The sequence below is a fragment of the Heterodontus francisci genome, chromosome 10 (genome assembly GCF_036365525.1).
Source record: "Heterodontus francisci isolate sHetFra1 chromosome 10, sHetFra1.hap1, whole genome shotgun sequence".
In the NCBI taxonomy this organism is placed as follows: Eukaryota; Metazoa; Chordata; class Chondrichthyes; order Heterodontiformes; family Heterodontidae; genus Heterodontus; species Heterodontus francisci.
This window is the reverse complement of record NC_090380.1, coordinates 15,270,314-15,295,844: the sequence shown is the minus strand read 5'-3', so window position 1 is coordinate 15,295,844 and position 25,531 is coordinate 15,270,314. Positions and strand designations below refer to the sequence as shown.

The following is a 25,531-nucleotide window of genomic DNA, read 5'->3' as shown; positions in this document are numbered from 1 at the left end:
TCCTAATTGCTTGCTGCACCTGCATGTTAGCTTTCAGTGACTTATTGACAAGGACACCCATGTCCCTTTGTACATTTACACTTTCTAATCTCTTACCATTTAAGAAATACTCTGCACATCTCTTCCTGTGACCAAAGTGGCTAACCTCACATTTTATTCCATCTGCCACATTCTTTTGCACTCACTAAGTCTGTCCATATCCACTTGAAGCCCCTTTGCATCTTCCTCACAACACATTCCCACCTAGTTTTGTATCATCCACGAACTTGGAAGTACCACATTTGGTCCCCACATCCAAATCATTGATATATATATTGTGAACAGCTGGGGCCCAAGTACTGATCCCTGCAGTACCCCACTAGTCACAGCCTGCCAACAAGAGAATGGCCCGTTTATTCCTACTCTCTGCTTTCCACCTGTTAACCAAGCCTTAATCCATGCCAGTATATTACCTCCTTTACCATGTGCTTTAATTTTGCTAACCAATCTCCTGTGGCGGACTTTATCAAAAGCCTTCTGAAAATCCAGGTATAATACGTTCACCGACTCCCCTTTATCAATTCTGTTAGTAACATCCTCAAAAGACTCCAACAGGTTCGTCAAACATGATTTCCCGTTCATAAATTGTGATATTGTGATATAGTAGCCATCACGGAGACATGGTTGAGGGAGGGGCAGGATTGACAGCTCAATATCCCAGGATATAGAATCTTCAGGCGAGACAGAGGAGGGGGCATTGCAATATTAGTTAAGAAGTCAGTTACTGCAGTAAGGAGAGATGATATCTTGGAGGGGGCATCAAATGAAGCTTTATGGGTAGAGTTTAGGAATAAAAAAGGGACAGCCACATTGCTAGGTGTTTGTTATGACCCCCAGATAGTCAGCAGGAAATTGAGGAGCAAATATGTGCGCAATTTGCAGAGGTGTGTAAAAATAATAGGGTAATTATATTAGGTGATTTCAACTTTCCCAACATTAATTGGGATAGTCATCGTGTTAAGGGTTTAGATGGAGTGGAGTTCTTAAAATGTATACAGGAGAACTTTTTAGCTCAATATGTAGAGTATCCAACAAGGGAGGGTGCAGTGCTGGACCTAATTCTGGGGAATGAAGCCGGACAGGTGGTTGATGTGTTGGTGGGGGAGCATTTTGGTGATAGCGACCACAACGTGGTACAATTTAAGCTTGTTATGGAGAAAGAAATAGACAAGTTTCAAAAAAAGGTTTTGGATTGGGGGTAGAGCGAATTTTAGTAAAATAAGGCAGGATCTGGCCAAGGTAGACTGGAAAGAGTTACTTGTTGGGAAATCTACAGAAGAGCAGTGGGGGGCATTCAAAAAGGAAATGGGGAGGGTACAGGCCCAATATGTTCCCTCTAGGGTAATAGGTAGGAGCAACAAACCCAGAGAAACATGGATGACCAGAAACATTCAGGGTATGAGTGGGAAAAGAGAGGCTTTTAGCAAATACAAGGAGAGCAAATCAATGGAAACATTAGTGGAGTACAGAAAGTGTAGGATGGAGCTTAAAGCAATTAGGAGAGCAAAGAGGGAATATGAGAAAGCTCTGGTTGGTAAAAGTAGGGAAAATCCCAAGATATTCTATAATTATATCAATGGGAAGAGGATAACCAGGGAAAGAGTAGGACCCATTAGGGACCAAGGGGGAAATCTGTGGGTGGAGCCAGAGGACATTGGTATGGTGTTGAATGAATACTTCACATCTGTCTTCACCCAAGAGAATGAGGATGTAGATTTGGAACTGAGAGAGACTGTGAGGTTCTTGAGAAAATTGTCATAGGGAGTGACAAGGTATTGGAGGTTTTGGAAGGCTTAAAAGTGAACAAACCTCCAGGTCCAGATGATTTGTGTCCCAGGATGCTGTGGGAGGCGAGGGTGGAGATTGCAGGGGCTCTGACCCAAATTTTTAATTCCTCTCTGGCCACGGGGGAGGTGTCAGAGGACTGGAGAACAGCTAATGTGGTCCCACTATTTAAGAAAGGTTGTAGAGATAAGCCAGGGAACTACAAACCAGCGAGTCTCACGTCAGTGGTAGGGAAACTATTGGAGAAAATTCGATTAGGAATAGTCAGCATAGCTTTGTCAGAGGGAGGACATGCCTAACAAATTTGATTGAATTTTTTGAGTATGTGACCAGGTGTGTAGATGAGGGTAGTGCAGTTGATGTAGTTTACATGGATTTCAGCAAAGCCTTTGTCAAGGTCCCACATGGGAGACTTATCAAGAAAGCAAATGCACATGGGATACAGGGTAACTTGATAAGGTGGATTCAAAATTGGCTTAGCTGTAGGAGACAGAGTGATGACAGATGGCTGTTTTAGCGACTGGAAACCAGTGTCCAGTGGCATACCACAGGGATCTCTGCTGGATCCCCTATTGTTTGTCATTTATATAAACGACATAGATGACCATGTGGGGGGTAGGATCAGTAAGTTCGTGGATGACACAAAGATTGACCGAATGGTTAACAGTGAGGTTGAGTGTCTTGGGTTACAGGAAGATATAGACGGGATGGGCAGAAAAGTGGCAGATGATGCACTTTGGAAGGAGTAATGTGACATGGAAGTATTCAATGAATGGCCTGACACTGGGAAGTTCAGAGGAACAAAGGGACCTTGGTGTGTTTGTCCATGGATCTCTGAAGGCAGAAGGGCAGGTTAATAGGGTGGTGAAAAAGGCATATGGGACACTTGCCTTTATCAATCGAGGCATAGATCACAAAAGCAGGGAGGTCATGTTGGAGTTGTACAGAACTTGCAATTCTGGTCGCCACATTATAGGAAGGATGTGATTGCACTGGAGGGGGTGCAGAGGCGATTCACCAGGATGGTGCCTGGGATGGAACATTTAAGCTATGAAGAGAGGTTGGAAAGGCTTGGGTTGTTTTTGCTGGAGCAGAGAAGACTGACGGGTGACCTGATCGAGGTGTACAAGATTATGAGGGGCATGGATAGGGTGGATAGGGAGCAGCTGTTCCCCTTACTTGAAGGGTCAGTTACTAGGGGACACAAGTTTAAGGTGAGGGGCAGGAGGTTTAAGGGGGATTTGAGGAAGAACGTTTTTACCCAGAGGGTGGTAGAGGCAGGTTGCCTCACATCCTTTAAAAATTACCTGGATGAGCACTTGACACGTCATAACATTCAAGGCTATGGACCAAGTGCTGGTAAATGGGATTAGGTAGACAGGTCAGGTGTCTTTAATGCATCGGTGCAGACTCGATGGGCCTCTTCTGCACTGTATTATTCTGTGATAAATCCATGTTGACTATGCCCAGATTATCCAAGTGTCCATTTATCACATCTTAGAATAGATTCTAGAATATTCCCAACAATTGATGTAAGGCTAACAGGTCTGTAATTCCCTGTTTTCTCTCCCCCTCCCTTCTTTAATAATGGGGTGACATTTGCAACCTTCCAATCTGCAGGAACTGCTCCAGAATCTATAGAATTTTGGATGATCACCACCAAAGCATCCATTATCTCCATAGCTACCTCTTTCCACACACATGGATGTAGAATATCAGGTCCTGGGGACTTAACCTTCAGCCCCATTAATTTCTCCAATACAACCTTCTTACTAATACTAATTTCCTTCAATTCCTCATTTCCCCCATATCCCTTGGATCTCTAATTCTGAGAGATTTCTTGTAATGTCCTCTGTGATGACAGACACAAAGTAATCATTTGCCTTCTCTGCCATTTCTCTATTCGCCATTATAAATTCTCCTGACTTTGTCTTAGCCAAACATTTCCTTTTTACGTACCCGAATAAGCTTTTACAGTCAGTTTTTATATTTTTGCTAGCTTACATTCATATTGCATGTGCCTTAAGTCAGGGGAAAACTCTCCACAGGCTGGTGTCATACCCAACACAAAGGAAGATGATTGGCCTCCAGCAACCACAATCATCTGAGCCATGTGACATCATTGCAGGTGTTGCTCTGGGTAGTGTCCTAAGCCCAACCATCTTCAGCTTCATCAATGACCTTTCGTCCATCATCCTCGGATGGTGATGGCAAACACGCGGGGACATAGATATAGGACAGATGTCAGAGGTAGTTTCTTTACTCAGAGTAGGGGCGTGGAACGCCCTGCCTGCAACAGTAGTAGACTCGCCAACTTTAAGGGCATTTAAGTGGTCATTGGATAGACATATATATGAAAATGGAATAGTTTAGGTCAGATGGTTTCACGGGTCGGCGCAACATCGAGGGCCGAAGGTCCTGTACTGCGCTGTAATGTTCTATAAGCAATGGGGTTGTTCACAGTATTCAGGACAATTAGCAAATCCTCAAATGAAGCAGTCCATGCCCTTATGCAGCAAGACCTGGCAGAAGTTCAGGCTTGGGCTAATAACTGGTAAGTATCATTTACAACACAACCAACAGGCACCTAAAAGTTCCATCATCCTGATTTGGAAATTTATCACCATCCCTTCATGGCTGGGTCAAGATTCTGGAACTCAAACAGCAATGTGGATGCACCGACACCAGATAGACTGCAGCAGTTCAAGGCGGCAGCTCACCATCACCTTCTCAAGGAAAATTATGGATGGGTAATAAGTACCGACTTTGTCAGTGACGCCCGCATCCAATTAAATAAAAATGTGGACACTTAACCATTTAATTGAATCAATTGAAGATCAATGGGAAAAGAGGCTTGTGAACCACAAGGGCAATTCATTTCCAGTACCCTGGTCTCTTTGATTCTTAACTTTCATCCCATTCTCAAAACCCTGACGAAGGAAGTGACATTTCCAGTGACATTTACACTAACAATTTCCATATTTAAATATTCTAAGTCATACCCACAAAAGAACTGAATTTATTACAAACAGTATATTCTGTTATTCAAATGTTTTCTTCCTTCCAGGTTGTCTGCTAGAAACTCCATAATTATTCCAGGGTCGGTGGTACAACTTGCTATTTGGGGTCCTATAAAGTCTGAGAATAACTGCCAGCTCCTGTCTGCCACTCATGACCATTTTAGATTATCCCTGGGAATTTCAATGGTTTTCACCCATTTAAGGGGAGATGTTTATTTGTACTGCAGTGGAGTTTGGTTTATTTTCCTAACCCTAGCAGTTTAAGACAGGCTTACCTGCTCCTATATGCACTATACCAATTCATAAATAGGAACCTTATCAATCTCTTTAATGGGTTCAACTCTGAAGCTACTCAGTCTCCCACAATCTACCCAGAACAGCATCAAAAGCACATTTAACAAATACCGGTCACCCTAATCCAGTCATTTGTTAACAGACCAGCAGGGTTCCCAGAATAAATCTTTGCAGAACTCCACTGGTTACTTCTTCCCCAAGCAGAGCATTATCACCACCCTTCTGTGAAGTCAATTCTCAATTTATCGATTTATCAATTTATTTATTTAGCTGCCACACACCAGTCAGACCTGGATCATCGTTTATACCATGTTGGATTTTTTTTTTTTTTGCAGTGTACCTTTGGCATTTTCAGCTGTTGGTTTTCTTTGGTGCAAGAACACAAATCAAACCTGTCTAAAGTCGCAGGAAACCAGGTATTCTGTACTACCAGTTAGTTCAAAAGCCCAGCAGGCAGGTCATTTCTTGGGCAACTGATATCAGGTTCCTATTGATAACATGCAAGTTGCCACACATTTACTAAAAGCCTTATGGTCTCCCACATTTTACTCTCCACAAACCTGAGTCATCCAAAACGCTGCTGCCCGTGTCTTAACTCACACCAAATCCAGTTTCCCCAGCACCCCTGTGCTTTGACTTACATTGGGGCCCTGTCAAGCAATGTCTTTATTTTAGAATTCTTGTTTTCAGATGGCCTCACCCCTCCCTATCTCTAAATTCTTCCAGCCCCACAACCCTTCGAGATATCTGGACTCCTCTAATTCTGGCCTCCCTGATTTTAAATCGCTCCACCATTGGTGGCTGCACCTTCAGTTGCCTGGGCCCCATGCTCTGAAATACCTCCCTACGCCTCGCTTTCTTCCTTTCAGACACTTAGTCATCTGACCCAATAGCTCTTGGGGCTCGGTGTCATACTTTGTTTTATAATGCTCCTGGGACATTTTGTTACGTTAAAAGGTGTTATATAAAATTTGTTGTTACCATCTAAACACTGCTACAAACCTTTAAAAATTTATCATAGCAGTTGGCACTATGCCTTCTAGGTAGGGCCTGTCTTCCATCCCACCCAAATTTGAGATACTGGAGGATTAGTAGCAAAAAACAAGTTACTCTATGATCACACAGACCACCACTGTAGACATAGACACTGAAGGGTCACTGACCTGAACGTTAACTCTGCTTCTCTCTCCACTGATGCTGCCAGACCTGAGTATTTCCAGGTGTTTTCATTTCAGATTTCCAGCATCTGCAGTATTTTACTTTTATATTACTGTAGACATATAGTTTGGCTGGCAGTATGCACTGGAACCTAGCCTCTAATCATACAGTATGTGGAAGAATCACTTCATTTGAAGATAATTGTCAGATAAGTAATCTCTCCATCCCAAAACACAAGCTTTATGTGGAGCCTGAAGCATATGACACTCTTGGCATGGTAGCTAGCCAATGTGAAGAAGTTTATTGACACTGAGTTCACCCTCAGGAATGGAAGATGCACAGTGCAAGAGCCTGTTTCAGCATTCAATCAGATCACGGATCAGCTCAATTCCATTTTCCCACCTTTAATTGATCTCCCCAATTAATATTCAAGCAAACTGAAATTAGCAAGCTTCTGATTTCCTCAAAAGTTGTGATTTAAGTCAATTGCTTTGAGAGCAAAAGTCATTTTAAGTACTCTAGATACAAAATGGCAGAGAAGTTACACAGCCTACCTATGGTCAAACAGCTATTTCAAATATACCGCACTTGTTCAAGTAAAAACAAACCCATGGCAAAGGAGACAAAAAAAAGTAAAAAGATAATATGGACATGGCAAATTACCCAACAAGTGAGGACTCTGCCTAGTTTGAATGAAGTTAAATCTGTGACTACACACTAAAAACTTCATTACACCCTCCCCCCATCCCAGCATGATTATGGGAGCAATGGTCCCTTAAACATTCACATTTCAAGGTACGTGATCAGTCCGAGCTTTGCCCAATCACCACTCAGCTTCTAGTTGCTTGCAGATGGATTTGAGCCCAGCAACAGCACTCCGACATGCCAGTCTATCAGGATATGACAGATCAACTAGTAATAAATCACCAATAAAAAACACTTAACATGAGCTTATCAGGACCAGAGCGCACAGAATTTGTAATAAAGGCCTTACCATCCCTGAAAGTCAAAAGCATCTTGTATTTCATAATAGATTCAATAGTAGCCTTCAAAAGAGGGAATTGGATAAATACTGGAGGAAAATAGTGCAGTGATATGGCAAAAGAATGAACTGGAACTTTATTACGTGAACAAGACATTTGGAAACCCAAGTTAGTCATTATCCATTTAAAACTGGGCAGAATTTGATAGAGAATGTTCCAAGTAATGAATTTCTCAATACTTGGACAAGCACAAAAGATAGTCTTTATTAAAAGTAGTGATAATACTACAGATAAGCAAAAATGTCTATGGGTTAGTTGTCCATCACATAACAGGCCTTTTTACAAAATATCAAACTGCGTATCATGCCATGAAAAACATTTGTTTCCTGAAGTGTATTTTAAATATTCTGTACTGCTGCCGATGCATAATAGCACTAGCAAATTACTAAACGCTGGGAGAGCTAATGAGGATTTTGTAAACCAAATAAAATAACTTGTGTCTTGGAGTGATGCAGGCCAATTTCAGGAAAAGGGCTTTAAATAAATGTGCCAACTTTATTTAACTGAAAGTCAAACTACTCTTTTTAAATTCGACCCAATTATACAAAACACTGACAGGTAGGATTAAATGCACAGAAAGATGGAAAAGCTCATGTCTTCTGCTTGCATTAATTGTTCAGGTTAATAAATGGAAAATACTTTAAACACGCACACACTTTCAATACTTATGTCTAACAAGTTGGGGGCAAACGAGGACTCATTTCTATGCTTCCATAAAATACCTTTCGTCTACTGGAATACAGTTATTAACTAGCTTAAAATAAATGCAGAGGATTTTTAAGGCATCTAAAAAAAGGAGTAAAAACATTTAAAGAAGTCCATTTGAAACACCATATATATCTCTCAAGGCTGCAAAGGGAGAATGAATTACAATGAATTCAACAGGTCAATTCAGTAAATTCCATGCTAAATTCAACTTTTCATTCAAATTACCATACAATTCAATTTTCTTTAAATGAACTTGGAAAGCCAGTTCACTTTTTTAAAAAAAGGTAGGAAGATCTTATGCTTTCAACCCCACAATTTCCAAAGCTCTTTCAATATTACGAAATAAAGTGACTAGAGAAGCCCACCCATTTGGTGGCCAGACTCAAAGCATGCTGTCACACAGAAGAGGGATAATTCTGAAACAGATACTACAAATTATATTTTAAAAGATGTCTAGCTACTTCCGATCCCCATTTTGATCCTTTTAACCAGACATGTAGGTGTTCTTTAGTCTGTCTCCATCAGTTTCAGAGCAGCATTTTTAAATTTAAAATGGTCAGAGTGAGATGAGCAGAAATTTATTTACACAGGTTACTGGAGCATGAAAAGCTTTAGAAAGGAACATAGGTACATGAGTAGGGCATTCAGCCCCTCGATCCTTTACCACCATTCAACTAGATCATAGCTGATCTGTATCTCATCTCCAACTACCTTGGTTCTATAACCCTCAATACCTTTGCTTAGCAAAAATCTAAGAGAGAGGTTGAGGCAGATCCATCTGTTCAGGATAAATATTTGAAGCAGAGGACTAATCTGAGCCAAAAGCATCAATGGGGTTAGTTCTGGAATTCCCCTTGTGCTTTTAAATCACCAGGCCATCCAATCTGAAACTGCCCTTTTCCACTGACACCAATTCTTCATGAATTCATCTGCATCCCAACTGTAGATCATCTGAGTGCATTACACAAGATTTGAGATTCCATGAAGCATCGTACACAGCTGTGCAGTATAACAGCAGAGATCTAACTCTCAGACCTCCATTTTTACTAAGGAGAATTCTGAATATTTTTAAAACTACCTTAATCATTGCTTTAAAAAGTGTGGCCTACTTGGAAAAAGCTAGAGCAGAACACAAAACAAATTCATGGTGCATCTGCTAATAAGAAAAGTGTTATTTTCAATGCAACTTTTATTATTTTTCCAGTTCCTCCAAAGACACCAATGTGTACCGCAAAATATAACTGTCTGTATTTGTCCAAAAACTACCATATCTTCAACAATCAGAAAAAATACTAGTTATTTTTACTATTTTTGATTTGTCTCAATGACTATTTAAAATGGAGCCAGTTAGTTCCCGATCTGGCCATTGATATGAGGAGCTCTGTTATCTGGAGGGACTGAATGGCCATTTTGCTGTATTCTTTCAACTCTCAGTCCTTCTGGTGGCTGCCAGTCATCATCCGAAAATGAACTTGAGCTTCCCGACTCAGAGTCAATATCACTTGAACCTTCAAAATCCCAGTCTGCACTCGACTCGCTGCGGACATCATCCTCCTCGCTAATAAAACTCTGCCCAGGCTCCAGGCATGAAGGGTACAGACGTGCTGAAAGGCATATGAAGTCACTGTCATAGTGCAGCAAACCTAACATTGTACCAATGTTAACCCACTGATCACTATTTGCATCATACTGATGAACAGTCACTCTGTTCTTCTTCCACTGTGGAACAGTGGTGGTTATGAGAAGCAGTTTGTTCCCATGACAAACAATTTGGAAGTTGTGGATGTTGGCATCAATAGGGATATCACTAATCTTTCGCCACTCACCCTTTGAAGGGTTGTAAACCTTTATGACTGGGATGTCACAAATACAATAAATCTCATCATTGAAAACACAAGCTTCCTGGAACTCACTCCGTTTTAAGGAAGCACAGTTCAGCCACTGATTCCTCTCTGGCACATAGCACAACATCCTCTTATTATTAACTGCATACAAGCAGTCCCCGACTGTAATCAGTTCAAATGAATGCAATGCATGAGGCAGGGGTGTCACAAAAATCCACTGGTTTCTCTGAATACTGTAGCATTCAACCTCCTTAATCTTCAGGCCTGTAGATGGGTCTCGACCACCCAAGATGTAAATATATCCATTCAGATAGGCAACATCCATCCCCTCTCTCGCCAGCAGTCGCTCGGCAAGTTGCTGCCAGCTGTTCTGAACTGCATTATATACCCAGAGCTGTTTGGTTGGTTGTGCTGCCAAAAACACATCATTGTCTGGTGAAACACAGACAGCAAGTGAACTGATAGACTTGGTAAGAGCAGGGCTAGTCAAAGGTGAAGTCATTGTATAAATGTCGCCAGAATACGGATCATAACAAAGGAAAGGTTCCTTTCGATGGCCAAAGAATATAACCATTTCCTTCGCACTAAATCCAATCCTCTTTGTAGTGTTTTGTAGGGTTGCGGGCACATCAACACCTCTGGATGCAGAAAGATCATCTACAATGGAGCCAAGAGGCTTGTTTTTGACAAAGGGCTGAGATTTAAGTGCATCGATGTACATTCTGTCCTTCTCACTGAAGTGATGCCACCTGACACACTTCAGTACGTCCAGTGCGTGTGCAGCACGCTCACTGATATTTGCTTCAATCCACTGAATTGCAACTGTGCACACCTTCCTCTCACTGTCAACATCCAACGTGTCCAGCTTTAAGATTTCTTTCATCTGCTCAGGTGAAAGCTCACACAATTCCTCTGTTCTGCATAAATGTTGCAAGTTGCGTGCGATGAAAGCAAGCGCCTTCTCTTTCAGCTCCACATTGTCGAAAGCATCTGCAAACTAAGGTAACAGCACACTTACAAGACTGCCAAGCACCTCTACATGTAATGAAACTTGACAAATGGACAGTTTTATAATTTGCAATGACATTGTACCTTTCACATCCTCAAGACATCTCAAAAGTGCCTCACAGCTAATGTGGCCACTGCTGTTATATAGGCAAGTCCAGCTATCATTTGCACACATAAAAAGTACCACAATGAGCAGAGTGATCAGTTAATCTATTTTGGTGGGGTTGGTTGTTGGATGAATGTTGGCCAGATCTCCCTTCTCTTCTTTAGTGAGCAGGGAGATGGAGCCATGGTTTAACAACTGATGTTGGCGCAGTGGTTAGCACTGCAGCCTCACAGCTCCAGGGACCCAGGTTCAATTCTGGGTACTGCCTGTGCAGAGTTTGCAAGTTCTCCCTGTGACCGCATGGGTTTTCGCTGGGTGCTCCGGTTTCCTCCGAGAACCAAAGACTTGCAGGTTGATAGGTAAATTGGCCATTGTAAATTGCCCCTAGTATAGGTAGGTGGTAGGGAATATGGGATTACTGTAGGGTTAGTATAAATGGGTGGTTGTTGGTCGGCACAGACTCGGTGGGCCAAAGGGCCCATTTCAGTGTTGTATCTAAAAATAAAAACAATACAGCACTCCCTTAGTACTGCGGTGCAGCTTGAGCAAACAGACTCAAACATAAAAATGGAACAATCCATCACAGGTTTAAAAAAATACACTCCTTTAGGAACAAAAGGTCCACAGTCCATCTGCCTCTCCTACCACCATCTTGGTAGTCACATATGATAACGAAATTGTTGATTAATCAGTACACAATCTCTACCAATTAGTCTATACCAGACCCAGACAAGAGGTAAGCTAAACCCCAATTGGAGGAGAGCTTTGGGAACCAGAGATCCAAAGTCACCTGATCCTCAAGTATGCTATATTTAACCACATGACTTATTTTCTGAAGGAAATGTACAGGAGAACTGTTTCCAATCAGTGTGTTTCCAGCCCAACCAGGAAGGAAGCAGTGCTAGATCTAGTTCTGGGGAATGAAGTAGACCAAGTGGAGCATGTTTCAGTAGACGACCATTTGGAGACAGTGTTCATATCATGCTTAGATCATCCACTTTGGTTTCTCAAGTTAAAAATATAGTTCAGCTAATAGTAAATGGGCAATTTAGAAGTAACCACATGACTTTAGATAACAAGGGAATTCATAAAAACAATTCAGCTCATTGTAGCAATACCACTAATTACTGCTCTCGATCCCACTATGTTTAGTTTGTACCTCTCAGGATTATGCAATTATGGATCTTGGATTTGACAAACATACAACCAGAGCAAAGTTGAAATCTGGGCATTGGTAGGAAAGGAACAGGGGCAATAATCCAAATCAGTAAAAAAAAATGTCAAGGATTGTTTTTGATTAACAGGCTAGTATATTTTAATACTTAGCCTTGAAACAATAAAGAACTAACAGCAAAGAGACATATCCACTGGTCTAGGCTGACATCTATGCTATGCACTTTCACCTTCATCTCTCCCCAACAACACGCCCTTTATTCCTGTCATGCGTTTACCCAAGTGTCCTTTAAACACATCTATGCTGGTCACCTCAACTATTCCCTGTGGTAGCGAGTTCCACATTCTAATACTCAGTGAAGAAGTTTTTCAATTCCCAATTTGGTTTATTTGTGATGATTTAAAAATGATGGTCCCGAATCTACCCTCAGCCTGTTCAATCTTCCCTGATTGCAGGAATCTCAGCTCATTTCACCCCTACACTATCACGCTAGCCCCATCTCCACCCTCCCACCTTTGCTTCCTCCCCCATATCCAGTCCCCATGCCCCTCCTCCCATCACCTTCCACCCAGATGACACCCCTCCATTCCTCCCAAACCCCATAGCCCTCCGCGACTCAACACCCCCATCAAATCCCCTTCTCCCAAACGCAACAAGCCCTGCTCGACTCAAACCACCGCGCCCCCCCCAAACTCCCTCCAATCAAACCTCCTACTCTCAAAAAATCTTCACCCCTCCCCAACCCCGCACCCTCCCCCCCAGGTAAATTTCCTTCCCCCTCCATAAAACTCCTTCCGCCCTCCCCAAAACCCACCCAACCCCGTAATACCACCTTCCCCCTCCCCAAAATCCACCCAACCCCGTAATACCACCTTCCCCTCCCCAAAACCCACCCAACCCCGTAATACCACCTTCCCCTCCCCAAAACCCACCCAACCCCGTAATACCACCTTCCCCTCCCCAAAACCCACCCAACCCCGTAATACCACCTTCCCCCTCCCCAAAACCCACCCAACCCCGTAATACCACCTTCCCCTCCCCAAAACCCACCCAACCCCGTAATACCACCTTCCCCTCCCCAAAACCCACCCAACCCCGTAATACCACCTTCCCCTCCCCAAAACCCACCCAACCCCGTAATACCACCTTCCCCTCCCCAAAACCCACCCAACCCCGTAATACCACCTTCCCCCTCCCCAAAACCCACCCAACCCCGTAATACCACCTTCCCCTCCCCAAAACCCACCCAACCCCGTAATACCACCTTCCCCTCCCCAAAACCCACCCAACCCCGTAATACCACCTTCCCCTCCCCAAAACCCACCCAACCCCGTAATACCACCTTCCCCTCCCCAAAACCCACCCAACCCCGTAATACCACCTTCCCCCTCCCCAAAACACACTCAACCTCGTAATACCACCTTCCCCTCCCCACAACCCACCCAACCCCGTAATACCACCTTCCCCCTCCCCAAAACCCACCCAACCCCGTAATACCACCTTCCCCCTCCCCAAAACCCACCCAACCCCGTAATACCACCTTCCCCCTCCCCAAAACCCACCCAACCCCGTAATACCACCTTCCCCCTCCCCAAAACCCACCCAACCCCGTAATACCACCTTCCCCCTCCCCAAAACCCACCCAACCCCGTAATACCACCTTCCCCCTCCCCAAAACCCACCCAACCCCGTAATACCACCTTCCCCCTCCCCAAAACCCACCCAACCCCGTAATACCACCTTCCCCCTCCCCAAAACCCACTCAACCCCGTAATACCACCTTCCCCTCCCCAAAACCCACTCAACCCCGTAATACCACCTTCCCCCTCCCCAAAACCCACCCAACCCCGTAATACCACCTTCCCCTCCCCAAAACCCACTCAACCTCGTATTACCACCTTCCCCCTCCCCAAAACACACTCAACCTCGTAATACCACCTTCCCCCTCCCCAAAACCCACCCAACCCCATACCACCAGCCCCTCCCCAAAACCCACTCAACCTCGTAATACCACCTTCCCCCTCCCCAAAACCTCCTCTCCCCGTAAAGCCCCACTTCCCAAAACCTCCTCTCCCCGCAAAGCCCCCCCTCCCCAAAACCTCCTCTCCCCGCAAAGCCCCCCCTCCCCAAAACCTCCTCTCCCCGCAAAGCCCCCCCTCCCCAAAACCTCCTCTCCCCGCAAAGCCCCCCCTCCCCAAAACCTCCTCTCCCCGCAAAGCCCCCCCTCCCCAAAACCTCCTCTCCCCGCAAAGCCCCCCCTCCCCAAAACCTCCTCTCCCCGCAAAGCCTCCCCTCCCCAAAACCTCCTCTCCCCGCAAAGCCCCCCCTCCCCAAAACCTCCTCTCCCCGCAAAGCCCCCCCTCCCCAAAACCTCCTCTCCCCGCAAAGCCCCCCCTCCCCAAAACCTCCTCTCCCCGCAAAGCCCCCCCTCCCCAAAACCTCCTCTCCCCGCAAAGCCCCCCCTCCCCAAAACCTCCTCTCCCCGCAAAGCCCCCCCTCCCCAAAACCTCCTCTCCCCGCAAAGCCCCCCCTCCCCAAAACCTCCTCTCCCCGCAAAGCCCCCCTCCCCAAAACCTCCTCTCCCCGCAAAACCACCTCACTGTAAACCCCCTCTGCCAACCCCACCCTCCCCAAACCCCCTCCCAAAAAAATCCTCCCCGTAAACCCCCTCCCCCCCACCACCTCCCCTCCCCCAAAACCTTCAACTCCCCATCCCATTCAACCCCCCTCCACCCCCTCCCCTTCCACCCCCCCCATAAAACCCCCTCCCCCTCGACCCCCACCCACCCCTTATACCCCCCTCCCCCTCGACCCCCTCTGCCCCCCTACCCCTCGACCCCCCTCCGCCCCTTATGCCCCCCTCCGCCTCCCCCCACCCCTTTATACCCCCCTCCGCCTCCCCCCCACCCCTTTATACCCCCTCCGCCTCCCCCCCACCCCTTTATAGCCCCCTCCGCCTGCCCCCCACCCCTTTATACCCCCCTCCGCCTGCCCCCCACCGCCCCCCCACACCCCCCTCCGCCTGCCCCCCACCGCCCCCCACACCCCCATCCCACTCCGCCCCCCCATAAGCCCCCCTCCCACTCCGCCCCCCTCCCCCACAAGCCCCCCCTCCCACTCCGCCCCCCTCCCCCACAAGCCCCCCTCCCCCACAAGCCCCCCCTCCCCCACTCCACCTCCCTCCCCCCACGAGCCCCCCCTCCCACTCCGCCTCCCTCCCCCACGAGCCCCCCCTCCCACTCTGCCTCCCTCCCCCCACGAGCCCCCCCTCCCACTCCGCCTCCCTCCCCCCACGAGCCCCCCCTCCCACTCCGCCTCCCTCCCCCCACGAGCCCCCCCTCCCACTCCGCCTCCCTCCCCCACGAGCCCCCCCTCCCACTCCGCCTCCCTCCCCCACGAGCCCCCCCTCCCACTCCGCCTCCCTCCCCCACGAGCTCCCTCCCCCACGAGCCCCCCCCCCACGAGCCCCCCCTCCCACTCCGCCTCCCTCACCCTCCCACTCCGCCTCCCTCCCCCACGAGCCCCCCCTCCCACTCCGCCTCCCTCCCCCACGAGCCCCCCCTCCCACTCCGCCTCCCTCCCCCACGAGCCCCCCCTCCCACTCCGCCTCCCTCCCCCACGAGCCCCTCCTCCCACTCCGCCTCCCTCCCCCACGAGCCCCCCCTCCCACTCCGCCTCCCTCCCCCTCCCACTCCGCCTCCCTCCCCCACGAGCCCCCCCTCCCACTCCGCCTCCCTCCCCCACGAGCCCCCCCTCCCACTCCGCCTCCCTCCCCCACGAGCCCCTCCCACTCCGCCTCCCTCCCCCTCCCACTCCGCCTCCCTCCCCCACGAGCCCCCCCTCCCACTCCGCCTCCCTCCCCCACGAGCCCCCCCTCCCACTCCGCCTCCCTCCCCCACGAGCCCCTCCTCCCACTCCACCTCCCCGCCTCAACCCCCCCTCCAACTCCCCTTCCCCCACGCCTGCCCCCGGGCCGCTCACCTTTAGGATGCCGGCGCAGTTGTAGAGGTCGAGGCGGCGGGCCATGAAGGCGGCGCAGGCCTGCCTGACGTACTCGAGCTGCAGCATGTTGGCGGCCACGTAGAGTTTCTGCACGCTGGCCTCGCACACAGTGACGCGGCCGGTGTAGCAGTAGTCGATGATGAGCGCCATCGAGTCCGAGTCCACGTCGTGGATGGTGACGCTCTGCTGCTTGCTCTCGAACAGGCCGCCTGTGAACATGCTCCTGAAGTAGGGGCTGGCGGCCGCCAGCACATTGCGGTTACATAGGAAACGGCTGCCACTGTCCACCTCCAGCGTCACGTCCACCAGCAGCCGCGCATCGTAGAAGGACTTGAGCTCCCGGAGCAGGGCCCGGGCGTGGGCCGCGTCCTCCAGCTGCTCAGGGCCCGACAGGCACGGCAGAGCCTCCATCTTGCTTCAGCCGGCTCTCGCTGACAGAAGCCCCGCCCTCCCCCTCTCACTGGTTGCCGGCTCCAAAGTGAGGCGGGGCCTCAGCAGCGCACAGCCAATCATCTTCCCATATGAAAAAAAACCGGCCACTGCTTTCGTCCATTGGCTATCCTGGATGCCCATCATGAAACGTCCTTGACGTAGGCCCCGCCCCCTCCCCAGCTGTGTCCGCTCACTGCGCCGGCGCGCCCCCTGCAGGCAGCCTTTCATTCCACCAGATCACACAAGAACGAGGAGCAGGAGTCGGCAATTCAGCCCCTGGAACCTGCTCCGCCATTCAATACGATCATGGCTGATCTCATCTTGGCCTCAACACTCTCCTGCCCGTTCTCCATAACCCTTCTACCCATTTCTAATTAAAAATCTGTCTATCTCCTTAAATTTACCCACTGTCCCAGCATCCACCGCACTCTGGGGTAGTGAATTCCACAGACTCACGACCCTTTGAGAGAAGTAATTTCTCCTCATCTCTGTTTTAAACCTGCTACCCCTTATCCTAAAACTATGACCTCTCGTTCTGGATTTCCCCACAAGAGGAAACATCCTCTCTATGTCTAGTTTGTCAATCTCTTTAATCATCTTATATACCTCAATTAGATCTCCTCTCATTCTTATAAACTCCAGAGAGTAAAGGCCTAAACTGTTCAATCTCTCTTCATAAGACAAGCCCCTCATCCCTGGAATCAATCTAGTGAACCTCCTCTGAACTGCCTCCAATACAACTACATCCTTTCTCAAGTAAGGGGACCAAAACTGTACGCAATACTCCAGGTGCAGTCTCACCAATGCCTTGTACAGTTGCAGCAACACTTCCCTACTTTTATACTCTATTCCTTTAGCAATAAATGCCAAAATTGCATTTGCCATCCTTATCACCTGCTGTGCCTGCAAACTAGTTTTCTATGATTCATGCACGAGAACACCCAGATCCCTCTGCACCGAAGCACTCTGAAGTTTCTCTCCATTTAGATACTAATTTGCCTTTCTATTCTTCCGACCAAAATGGATAACCTCACACTTATCCTCATTAAAATCCATCTGCCAAATTTTGGCCCATTTATCTAATCTATCCATATCCATTTGTAGATTTCTTATTTCTTTATTGCAACTTACTGTCCCACCTATTTTAGTGTCATCTGCAAATTTGGCTATAGTACCTTCTATCCCTGCATCCAAGTCATTTATACAGATTGTAAATAGTTGGGGCCCGAGGACCGAACTCTGTGGCACCCCACTAGTTACATCTTGCCAACCAGAAAAGGACCCATTTATCCCAACATCCCCAGGCACTGGTGAGTTTCCTGAGCTCTGATTTGAAAATAGAAATAAAATTATAAAGCCAGTGGTCCCATAAATGTACCTTAGGAGAACATTGCTTTGTTTAGACAGCTAGCTTCTCTGATTAGCAGGTTTCTACTAATATGCATTATAAGCCCACCGACTCCCACAGCTATATTAATATAATAAAAGTAAAATACTGCGGATGCTGGAAATCTGAAATAAAGACAAGAAGCGCTGGAAATACCCAGCAGGTCTGGCAGAATCCCACAGCTATCTGGAAGACTACACTTTTTCACATCCTGCCTCCTGTAAGGACTCCATTCCATTCTTCCAGTTTCTCCGTCTCCGGTGCATCTGCTGTGATGATGCTACCTTCCACGACAGTGCTTCTGATATGTCTTCCTTTTTCCTCAACCGAGGATTCCCCCCCACTGTGGTTGACGGGGCCCTCAACATTGTCCGGCCTATTTCCCGCACCTCTACCCTCACCCCTTCCCCTCCCTCCCAGAACCATGACAGGGTTCCCCTTGTCCTCACTTTCCACCCCATCAGCCTCCATATCCAAAGGATAATCCTCCTCCATTTCCGCCACCTCCAGCGTGATGCCACAACCAAACGCATCTTCCCCTCCCTTCCCCTGTCAGCATTGTGAAGGGATCGTTCCCTCGTCCACTCCTCCATTACTCCCGCCACCTCGTCCCCTTCCCACGGCACCTTCCCCTGCAATCGCAGGACGTGTGATACCTACCCAGTTACCTCCTCTCTCCTCACTATCCCAGGCCCCAAACTGTCCTTTCAGGTGAAGCAGCGATTTACTTGTACTTCTTTCAATGTAGTATTGGGGAGACCAAACGCAAACTGGGTGACCGCTTTGCGGAACACCTCCTCTCAGTCCGTAGGCATGACCCCGAGCTTCCGGTTGCTGGTCATTTCAACACTCCCCCCCTGCTGTCATGCTCACATCTCTGTCCTGGGATTCCTGCAGTGTTCCAGTGAACATCAAGGCAAGCTCGAGGAACAGCATCTCATTTACTGATTAGGCACACTACAGCCTGCCGGACTGAACATTGAGTTCAATAATTTCAGAGCATGACGGACCCCCCTTTTTCATGTTTAGTTTTTTTTTTCTTTATTATTTGGTTATTTTATTTTAGTTTTTTTAGTTTGGTTAGTTTGTTTCTACTGTGCCTACCCACTGTTTCTGTTTTTAAAATTTTTTAATGTTTGTGCTTGGAGTGCTTTGTGCTTTACAGTCAATTCACACCCTCTCTGCATTAATGCTTTGTCTTTCAGCACATCATTAACAGACCGTTTGCCTTTGTTCCTTGACCTTCTGGTCAGTTCTACTCTGTGACCTTGTCCCATCAACACCTTCTCTTTTGTTATCTCTTGCCCTACCCCCGCTTTACTTGCTTAAAACCTTTTACGTTCCTAATATTTGTCAGTTCTGAAACATTAACTCTGATTCTCTCTCCACAGATGCTGCCAGACCTGCTGAGTATTTCCAGCATTTCTTGTTTTTATTTCAGATTTCCAGCATCTGCAGTATTTTGCTTTTATACCTTATGTAGTACCAGTCACACCTCTAGATGGTGCTGTGGCTGAAGTTTTCAATGTTAAAAATGTGACACCTTACCTGTCACACAGTCTCCCATCTGGTATTATAGTGATATTCTGGGGGGAATATTATCCTTTGCACCATGGCAGATTTGGTAACGTGCAGGGTTATATAATTAGACAGGAAGTTTTTTTTTGGATTCCTGACAGTGTGATCTGTTAGAGAAATTAATTTGGCTGCGGGTTAGCGGCATTCTGGGGTTTCCCCAGAACAGTGGCAGAAGGCAGCTTTGTATTCATTCAAATGACATGAATACTCATTACCCTACGCATATTTATAATTTAGTCCTAGCTGCCAGATTAAGTGAACAGTGAGCTGTTCCCACGCCACCCGGTTCACGATTGTTTCACTGTGATGTGCAGCAGTCGGATTTATGCAGTTGGGTCTCAGGCCTGTATTCTTCTCTCTTTAGCTCATCCACTAAACTAACGGCAGCATTGGAATGTATGTTTGGCTCCAGGCCAGCATTTCAATGGATATTTGCCTCTAGGCTTGGCAGCAGCAAGGGTGAATCTTCTCAGGGGATGGCAGCGAGGTCAGGGGTAGAGGGAAGGGTGGGGCTCATTGGGTGTATGGACAAGTAGGGCATGGTACTTGGGGAGGGAAGATTGTTAGAGAACCTTCCAAGCCTGTTTGTGAAGAAGATACTGAGACTAGGATGCTTTGGTGGAGACTGTTTATTGCTTGCCACAGAGCTTACTTCTCCACTCCTAACAGCACCCAGCACCTATTCACCCTATTACCTTCAACTACTTGGTATTTAACATCCATTAACAGAACTTATTAGACACTAACACATTCCCCTCTTTTTTATATATGTATTTAATTTGAAGAAAACAGAGAGAGACAAAATAATGATACATTTTTCTTGATCTTTTGTAACCAAATGGCCTCTTTCTGTGCCTGAAACATTCTATGATTCTAATACCATCAATTTTCAACAGCACCAGCCATTAACATACTGTATATTCCCCCTTCTTTTAAATAAAAGAGCTTGTTTAAAGAATCTTTTGTTCAAAGAATTACAAAGCAATCTTAACATAAAAAAATTTCCACGTTTTCCTAACACATCATAACACAAGATGGTCCTCTTCGAGGATATCCAACAATTTCTTTGAACAAGCACCTGTCTTCATAGAACAATCTAACAACTGATGTCTTGCGTCGACCCATTTTATTTTGGAAATTTCTTTTCTTTCTTTTATACTTGCAAGATCAATCCTCAACCTCTTTTCCCTGACACTTTTTGTCGAATGGACACTGTCCCAGAGAGAATGATTATCTATATAGTATTCTATAGGAAAATGTTTCTCTGATTGCCCCTTTTATAAGAGTTCCTTTTAAATACTTGATAAATACATACCCCTATCTATTGCTTCTATCAGTGCAAGTGTCTCAGCAGCTAAGGTGCTTTTAACTGTCCTCTATATTTCCTTCGATTCCCAGGCTAATGCACAACATTTATCATTTCTTCCCACCAAAAATATAATGTACTCTGCTGCACTCGGATAACCATCGGGAAGATTAACATGTGAGGGGTCACTAAAAATGACCAACTTCATTTCTTCTGAGTCACCCAATGCTGCAAACTTGAGTGTACATTTATCTAAACTCAATCTCTTCAATGTCTTATTTACTTTCAGCACTTCCCCAACAGTAACATGTTTCAGCATGGTGCTCAATTCTAACACATCATAGCAAGCATCTGGCCTAGTTTATTTGCACAACCAGTTTAATTGCCCGATTAAGCACCTTAACTGGTTTGCTTCTTCCTTGGTTGCTGAGTCTTCCTTTTGTGAGGATCTATCCCGATTTATTAGGATCCTATTAACATTCTCTAGATAAGACTGTTGATTTCGGGTTACTCCCAACTTAGTTTGCCTAATATTCAACCCTATATATTTAAAAGCTCCGGAAGCCCGACTTCCAATTTTAAATTCCTGCAGAACTTTATCTATCACAAATTTCTCAAATCTCACAGATCCACCCCACAGAAAATCGTCCACGTGCATCAAGAAAATGTCTGTTAGCTTTTCTTCATAGTACCAATAAAACCTGCTTTTAGCTGAATACAACCAGCTTTTAGTAGGACAGACATAACTGAAAAATACCACATCCTGGATGCATTGTTTAGCCCATAAACACACTTGTTTAGCTTCCATAATTTCCCTTCTATATTCTAGCTTCTTTTGGTGCTTTTAAAAATACTTCCCTTTGAAATTTCTCCCCTTGCAAAAATGCTGCTTTGATGTCGTTCCCATGAGTGTGTCGCTAAAAGGGCCAGGAACATCCTCAAACTTGCTTTTCCTGCTGTAGGCAACTCCACTCTAACTTCTTGGTTGTCTAGTCGTTCCTCAAATCCCCGAGCTACAAGTCTGGCCTGCCCTTTATATGTACCATCGGGAAGTACTTTCTCTGTACAGATCCATCTATGGGACAATGCTGGTTGTCCTCAGTCTGGCACCTCCGTGTATACGCCAAACTCTCTCCAACTATCAAGCTCTTTTGTTTTGCATCCTTTATCAATTTACCATCTAACTTGTTAGTAGCCACTATAGTTTCTCTATTGTAAGGGCTCCTACTTCTCGTGGCGCCCTCTCTGGTTCTTGCTCTTGTGAAGCCACATCCCCTACTAGATTTTCTATCCCTTTCTGGTCTACTATTACTCGACCTGTCCCTCCTATGACCAGATTTCTTTTCACAAGTTCGTGACCTTTTCCTTGGACTATGATCATATTCAGGCCCACTGTCTGAATTTACACCACGTTTTCTGAACTTCCACATTTTCTCTTCCTTCTGCCAATCTACATGTCTGATATCCTGTCCCTTGTCTTGCACATTCAGCCAATGTTTGTATTTCCCTGTGGCCTTTCCTGCCCTTCCTATAATGGTGGCTTCCCTCCATTCACTAGCCCCTCTGGCATTTATGTCACTCTAGTCCCAACTGTCAGTAGTTGACCTTTGGGATAAATGGCCTTATCTTGATCTTCATCACTCTCAGTTAGCCCGTTATCTGCCACAATCTATTGCTTGTAATGGTCCAACATACGTGTATGTGAAGTACATGGTGCATCATCAGTGTCCATCATTTGTTCAGACTCTGTCAATGTATAATCAGTTTCAGTAAGCCGTGAGGAATGTACTCGAACGGTTTGGTTGCCATTTTGCAAAATCACCATTTTGCCATCAGTGCCTATAACTTTCCTGGTACTAAAATTTTTTTCTGAAGGCACTGATCCGATATCTCAAAGCTCTCCTGATTTTTTCTGAAACCTCCACCTTAATAAATGCTCTTCTCCCCGCGTGCATGACATTTAAATGTTCCGCAAACATTGAACTAATTGTAGTCCCCTCTAAAGGCAGGGGACGATCCCACATTACCGAAGGTAGTTTCAGATTCCTGCCATAAACTAATTGATTGGGTCTGTAGCTCCCAACCCCTTGAAGCGTGTTTTCTGCATGTACTGCCCACGCCAGAGCAGTCATGAATCGACTATTTGGTTGGTCGGCTAAAATATTTTGGAGCATTTCATCAATCCCGGCATGATATCTCTCACAAATCCTATTCCAAAAGGACTTTCTGCTGCCGTGCGCAGAGCTACAATATTCATATTTTCACACATATTCCTGAACTCATCATTGGCAAATTCTCCTCCATTGTCAGTTAGAAATCTAGCTGGTGCTCCCAGTCCCATTCCTATCCACCTTTCTGTTATCCTGTCCACTATTACTTTTTTTGTCTTTACTATAAATTACCGTTGACAAACTGAATCTAGTCACTATGTATATAAAGTGTAGAAAAACGGTTTCATTAAAGTCCCTTGCTATTGGGAGACTGGATACCACATCTGTACTAATAAAATGGTTTACCCCTGCTATTATGCCACTCTTTTTAGTGATTTCAATGTGTTGTCATCCCTCAGCCTGAAACAAGGTAGAACTAAATGAATCCGTGACTAGCATACACATTACCGGACTGAAGATTCTTGTGACCAGTACAATTCCCTCAGACTGATCAATATCATCATTTTCCACTTCCGAACCTTCCATGTCATGTGCCACCTTAAAAGCCCTGTTGTTTCGTTTCGGACAATTTACCGCATAATGATATTTCCAATCACATCTGAAAGGCCTGTTAATAATTCCCCAGTAAATCCCAGGGTTCATTCATCTGTCATTTCTGTCATCTGCCAGACCTGCCAAAAATGACTGCATCCTCATTTCTTTTGTCTGTGATTTTTCTGCTGTATTGATGCCTGTGCCCAGTGTCTGAATGATCTTGAAATGTTGCAACTATCAAGACCGCCATCCTCTGTGATACTGCCGAATATCCCATTTGTGCCATGAAGGCTGCTGGAAATGACTGTTTTCCCAGGAATTTTTATTCAAGGATCAGACACCTGATCCAAAAGCATATCTCTTTGAGAAACTAACTCCAGTTAAGACCAGGAGCAGATCCATGTGCAACACTTTAACACAATCCAACAATTGGACTTAGGAGAGCTAGAAGGGGACATGAAAAAGTCTTGGCGGGTAGGATTAAGGAAAATCCCAAGGCGTTCTACACTTATGTGAGGAACAAGAGGATGGCCAGAGTGAGGGTAGGGCCGATCAGGGATAGTGGAGGGAACTTGTGCCTGGAGTCGGAGGAGGTAGGGGAGGTCCTTAATGAATACTTTGCTTCAGTATTCACTAGTGAGAGGGACCTTGTCGTTTGTGAGGACAGTGTGAAACAGGCTGATATGCTCAAACAGGTTGATGTTAAGAAGGAGGATGTGCTGGAAATTTTGAAAGACATGAAGATAGATAAGTCCCCGGGGCCAGACGGGATATACCCAAGGATATTACGGGAAGCGAGGGAAGAGATTGCCGCGCCTTTGGCGATGATCTTTGCGTCCTCACTGTCCACTGGAGTAGTACCAGATGATTGGAGGGTGGCAAATGTTATTCCCTTGTTCAAGAAAGGGAATAGGGATAACCCTGGGAATTATAGACCAGTCAGTCTTACGTCAGTGGTGGGCAAATCATTGGAGAGGATTCTGAGAGACAGGATTTATGATTATTTGGAAAAGCATAGTTTGATTAGAGATAGTCAGCATGGCTTTGTGAGGGGCAGGTCATGCCTCACAAGCCTTATTGAATTCTTTGAGGATGTGACAAAACACGTTGATGAAGGAAGAGCAGTGGATGTGGTGTATATGGATTTTAGCAAGGCGTTTGATAAGGTTCCCCATGGTAGGCTCATTCAATAAGTAAGGAGGCATGGGATACAGGGAAATTTGGCTGTCTGGATACAGAATTGGCTGTCCCATAGAAGACAGAGGGTGGTAGTAGATGGAAAGTATTCAGCCTGGAGCTCGGTGACCAGTGGTGTTCCGTAGGGATCTGTTCTGGGACCTCTGCTCTTTGTGATTTTTATAAATGACTTGGATGAGGAAGTGGAAGGCTGGGTTAGTAGGTTTGCCGATGACACAAAGGTTGCTGGAGTTGTGGATAGTGTGGAAGGCTGTTGTAGGTTGCAACGGGACATTGACAGGATGCAGATCTGGGCTGAGAAGTGGCAGATGGAGTTCAACCTGGAAAAGTGTGAAGTGATTCATTTTGGAAGGTCGAATTTGAATGCAGAATACAGGCTTAAAGACAGGATTCTTGGCAGTGTGGAGGAACAGAGGGATCTTGGGGTCCATGCCCATAGATCCCTCAAAGTTGCCACCCAAGTTGATAGGGTTGTTAAGAAGGCGTATGGTGTGTTGGCTTTCATTAACAGGGGGATTGAGTTTAAGAGCCGCGAGGTTATGCTGCAGCTCTATAAAGCCCTGGTTAGACCACACTTGGAATATTGTGTTCAGTTCTGGTCGCCTCATTATAGGAAGGATGTGGAAGCTTTAGAGAGGGTGCAGAGGAGATTTACCAGGATGTTGCCTGGACTGGAGGGCATGTCTTATGAAGAAAGATTGAGGGAGCTAGGGCTTTTCTCATTGGAGCGAAGAAGTATGAGAGG

At 46.1% G+C, this 25,531-nt stretch overlaps 1 protein-coding gene across 1 annotated transcript; it reads right to left on the bottom strand.

Annotated features, from left to right (window-relative positions):
* Positions 1-7,451: 7,451 nt before the first annotated feature.
* Positions 7,452-16,626, bottom strand: kbtbd7 (kelch repeat and BTB (POZ) domain containing 7). Its single transcript, XM_068040134.1, has 2 exons — positions 16,161-16,626; positions 7,452-10,888 (listed from the first exon to the last, which is right to left on the bottom strand). The coding sequence occupies exons 1-2, from the start codon at positions 16,590-16,592 to the stop codon at positions 9,395-9,397; spliced, it is 1,926 nt and encodes a 641-aa protein (XP_067896235.1). The 5' UTR covers positions 16,593-16,626; the 3' UTR covers positions 7,452-9,394.
* Between the last annotated feature and the right edge of the window lie 8,905 nt (positions 16,627-25,531).

Bases quoted from the DNA above. Each gene is read 5' to 3' on its own strand.
- kbtbd7 (XM_068040134.1), bottom strand. From the start codon at position 16,592: ATGGAGGCTCTGCCGTGCCTGTCGGGCCCTGAGCAGCTGGAGGACGCG. The intron at 10,889-16,160 runs GTGAGCGGCCCG...CTGTTACCTTAG, and splicing joins ACTGCGCCGGCATCCTAAAG to TTTGCAGATGCTTTCGACAA.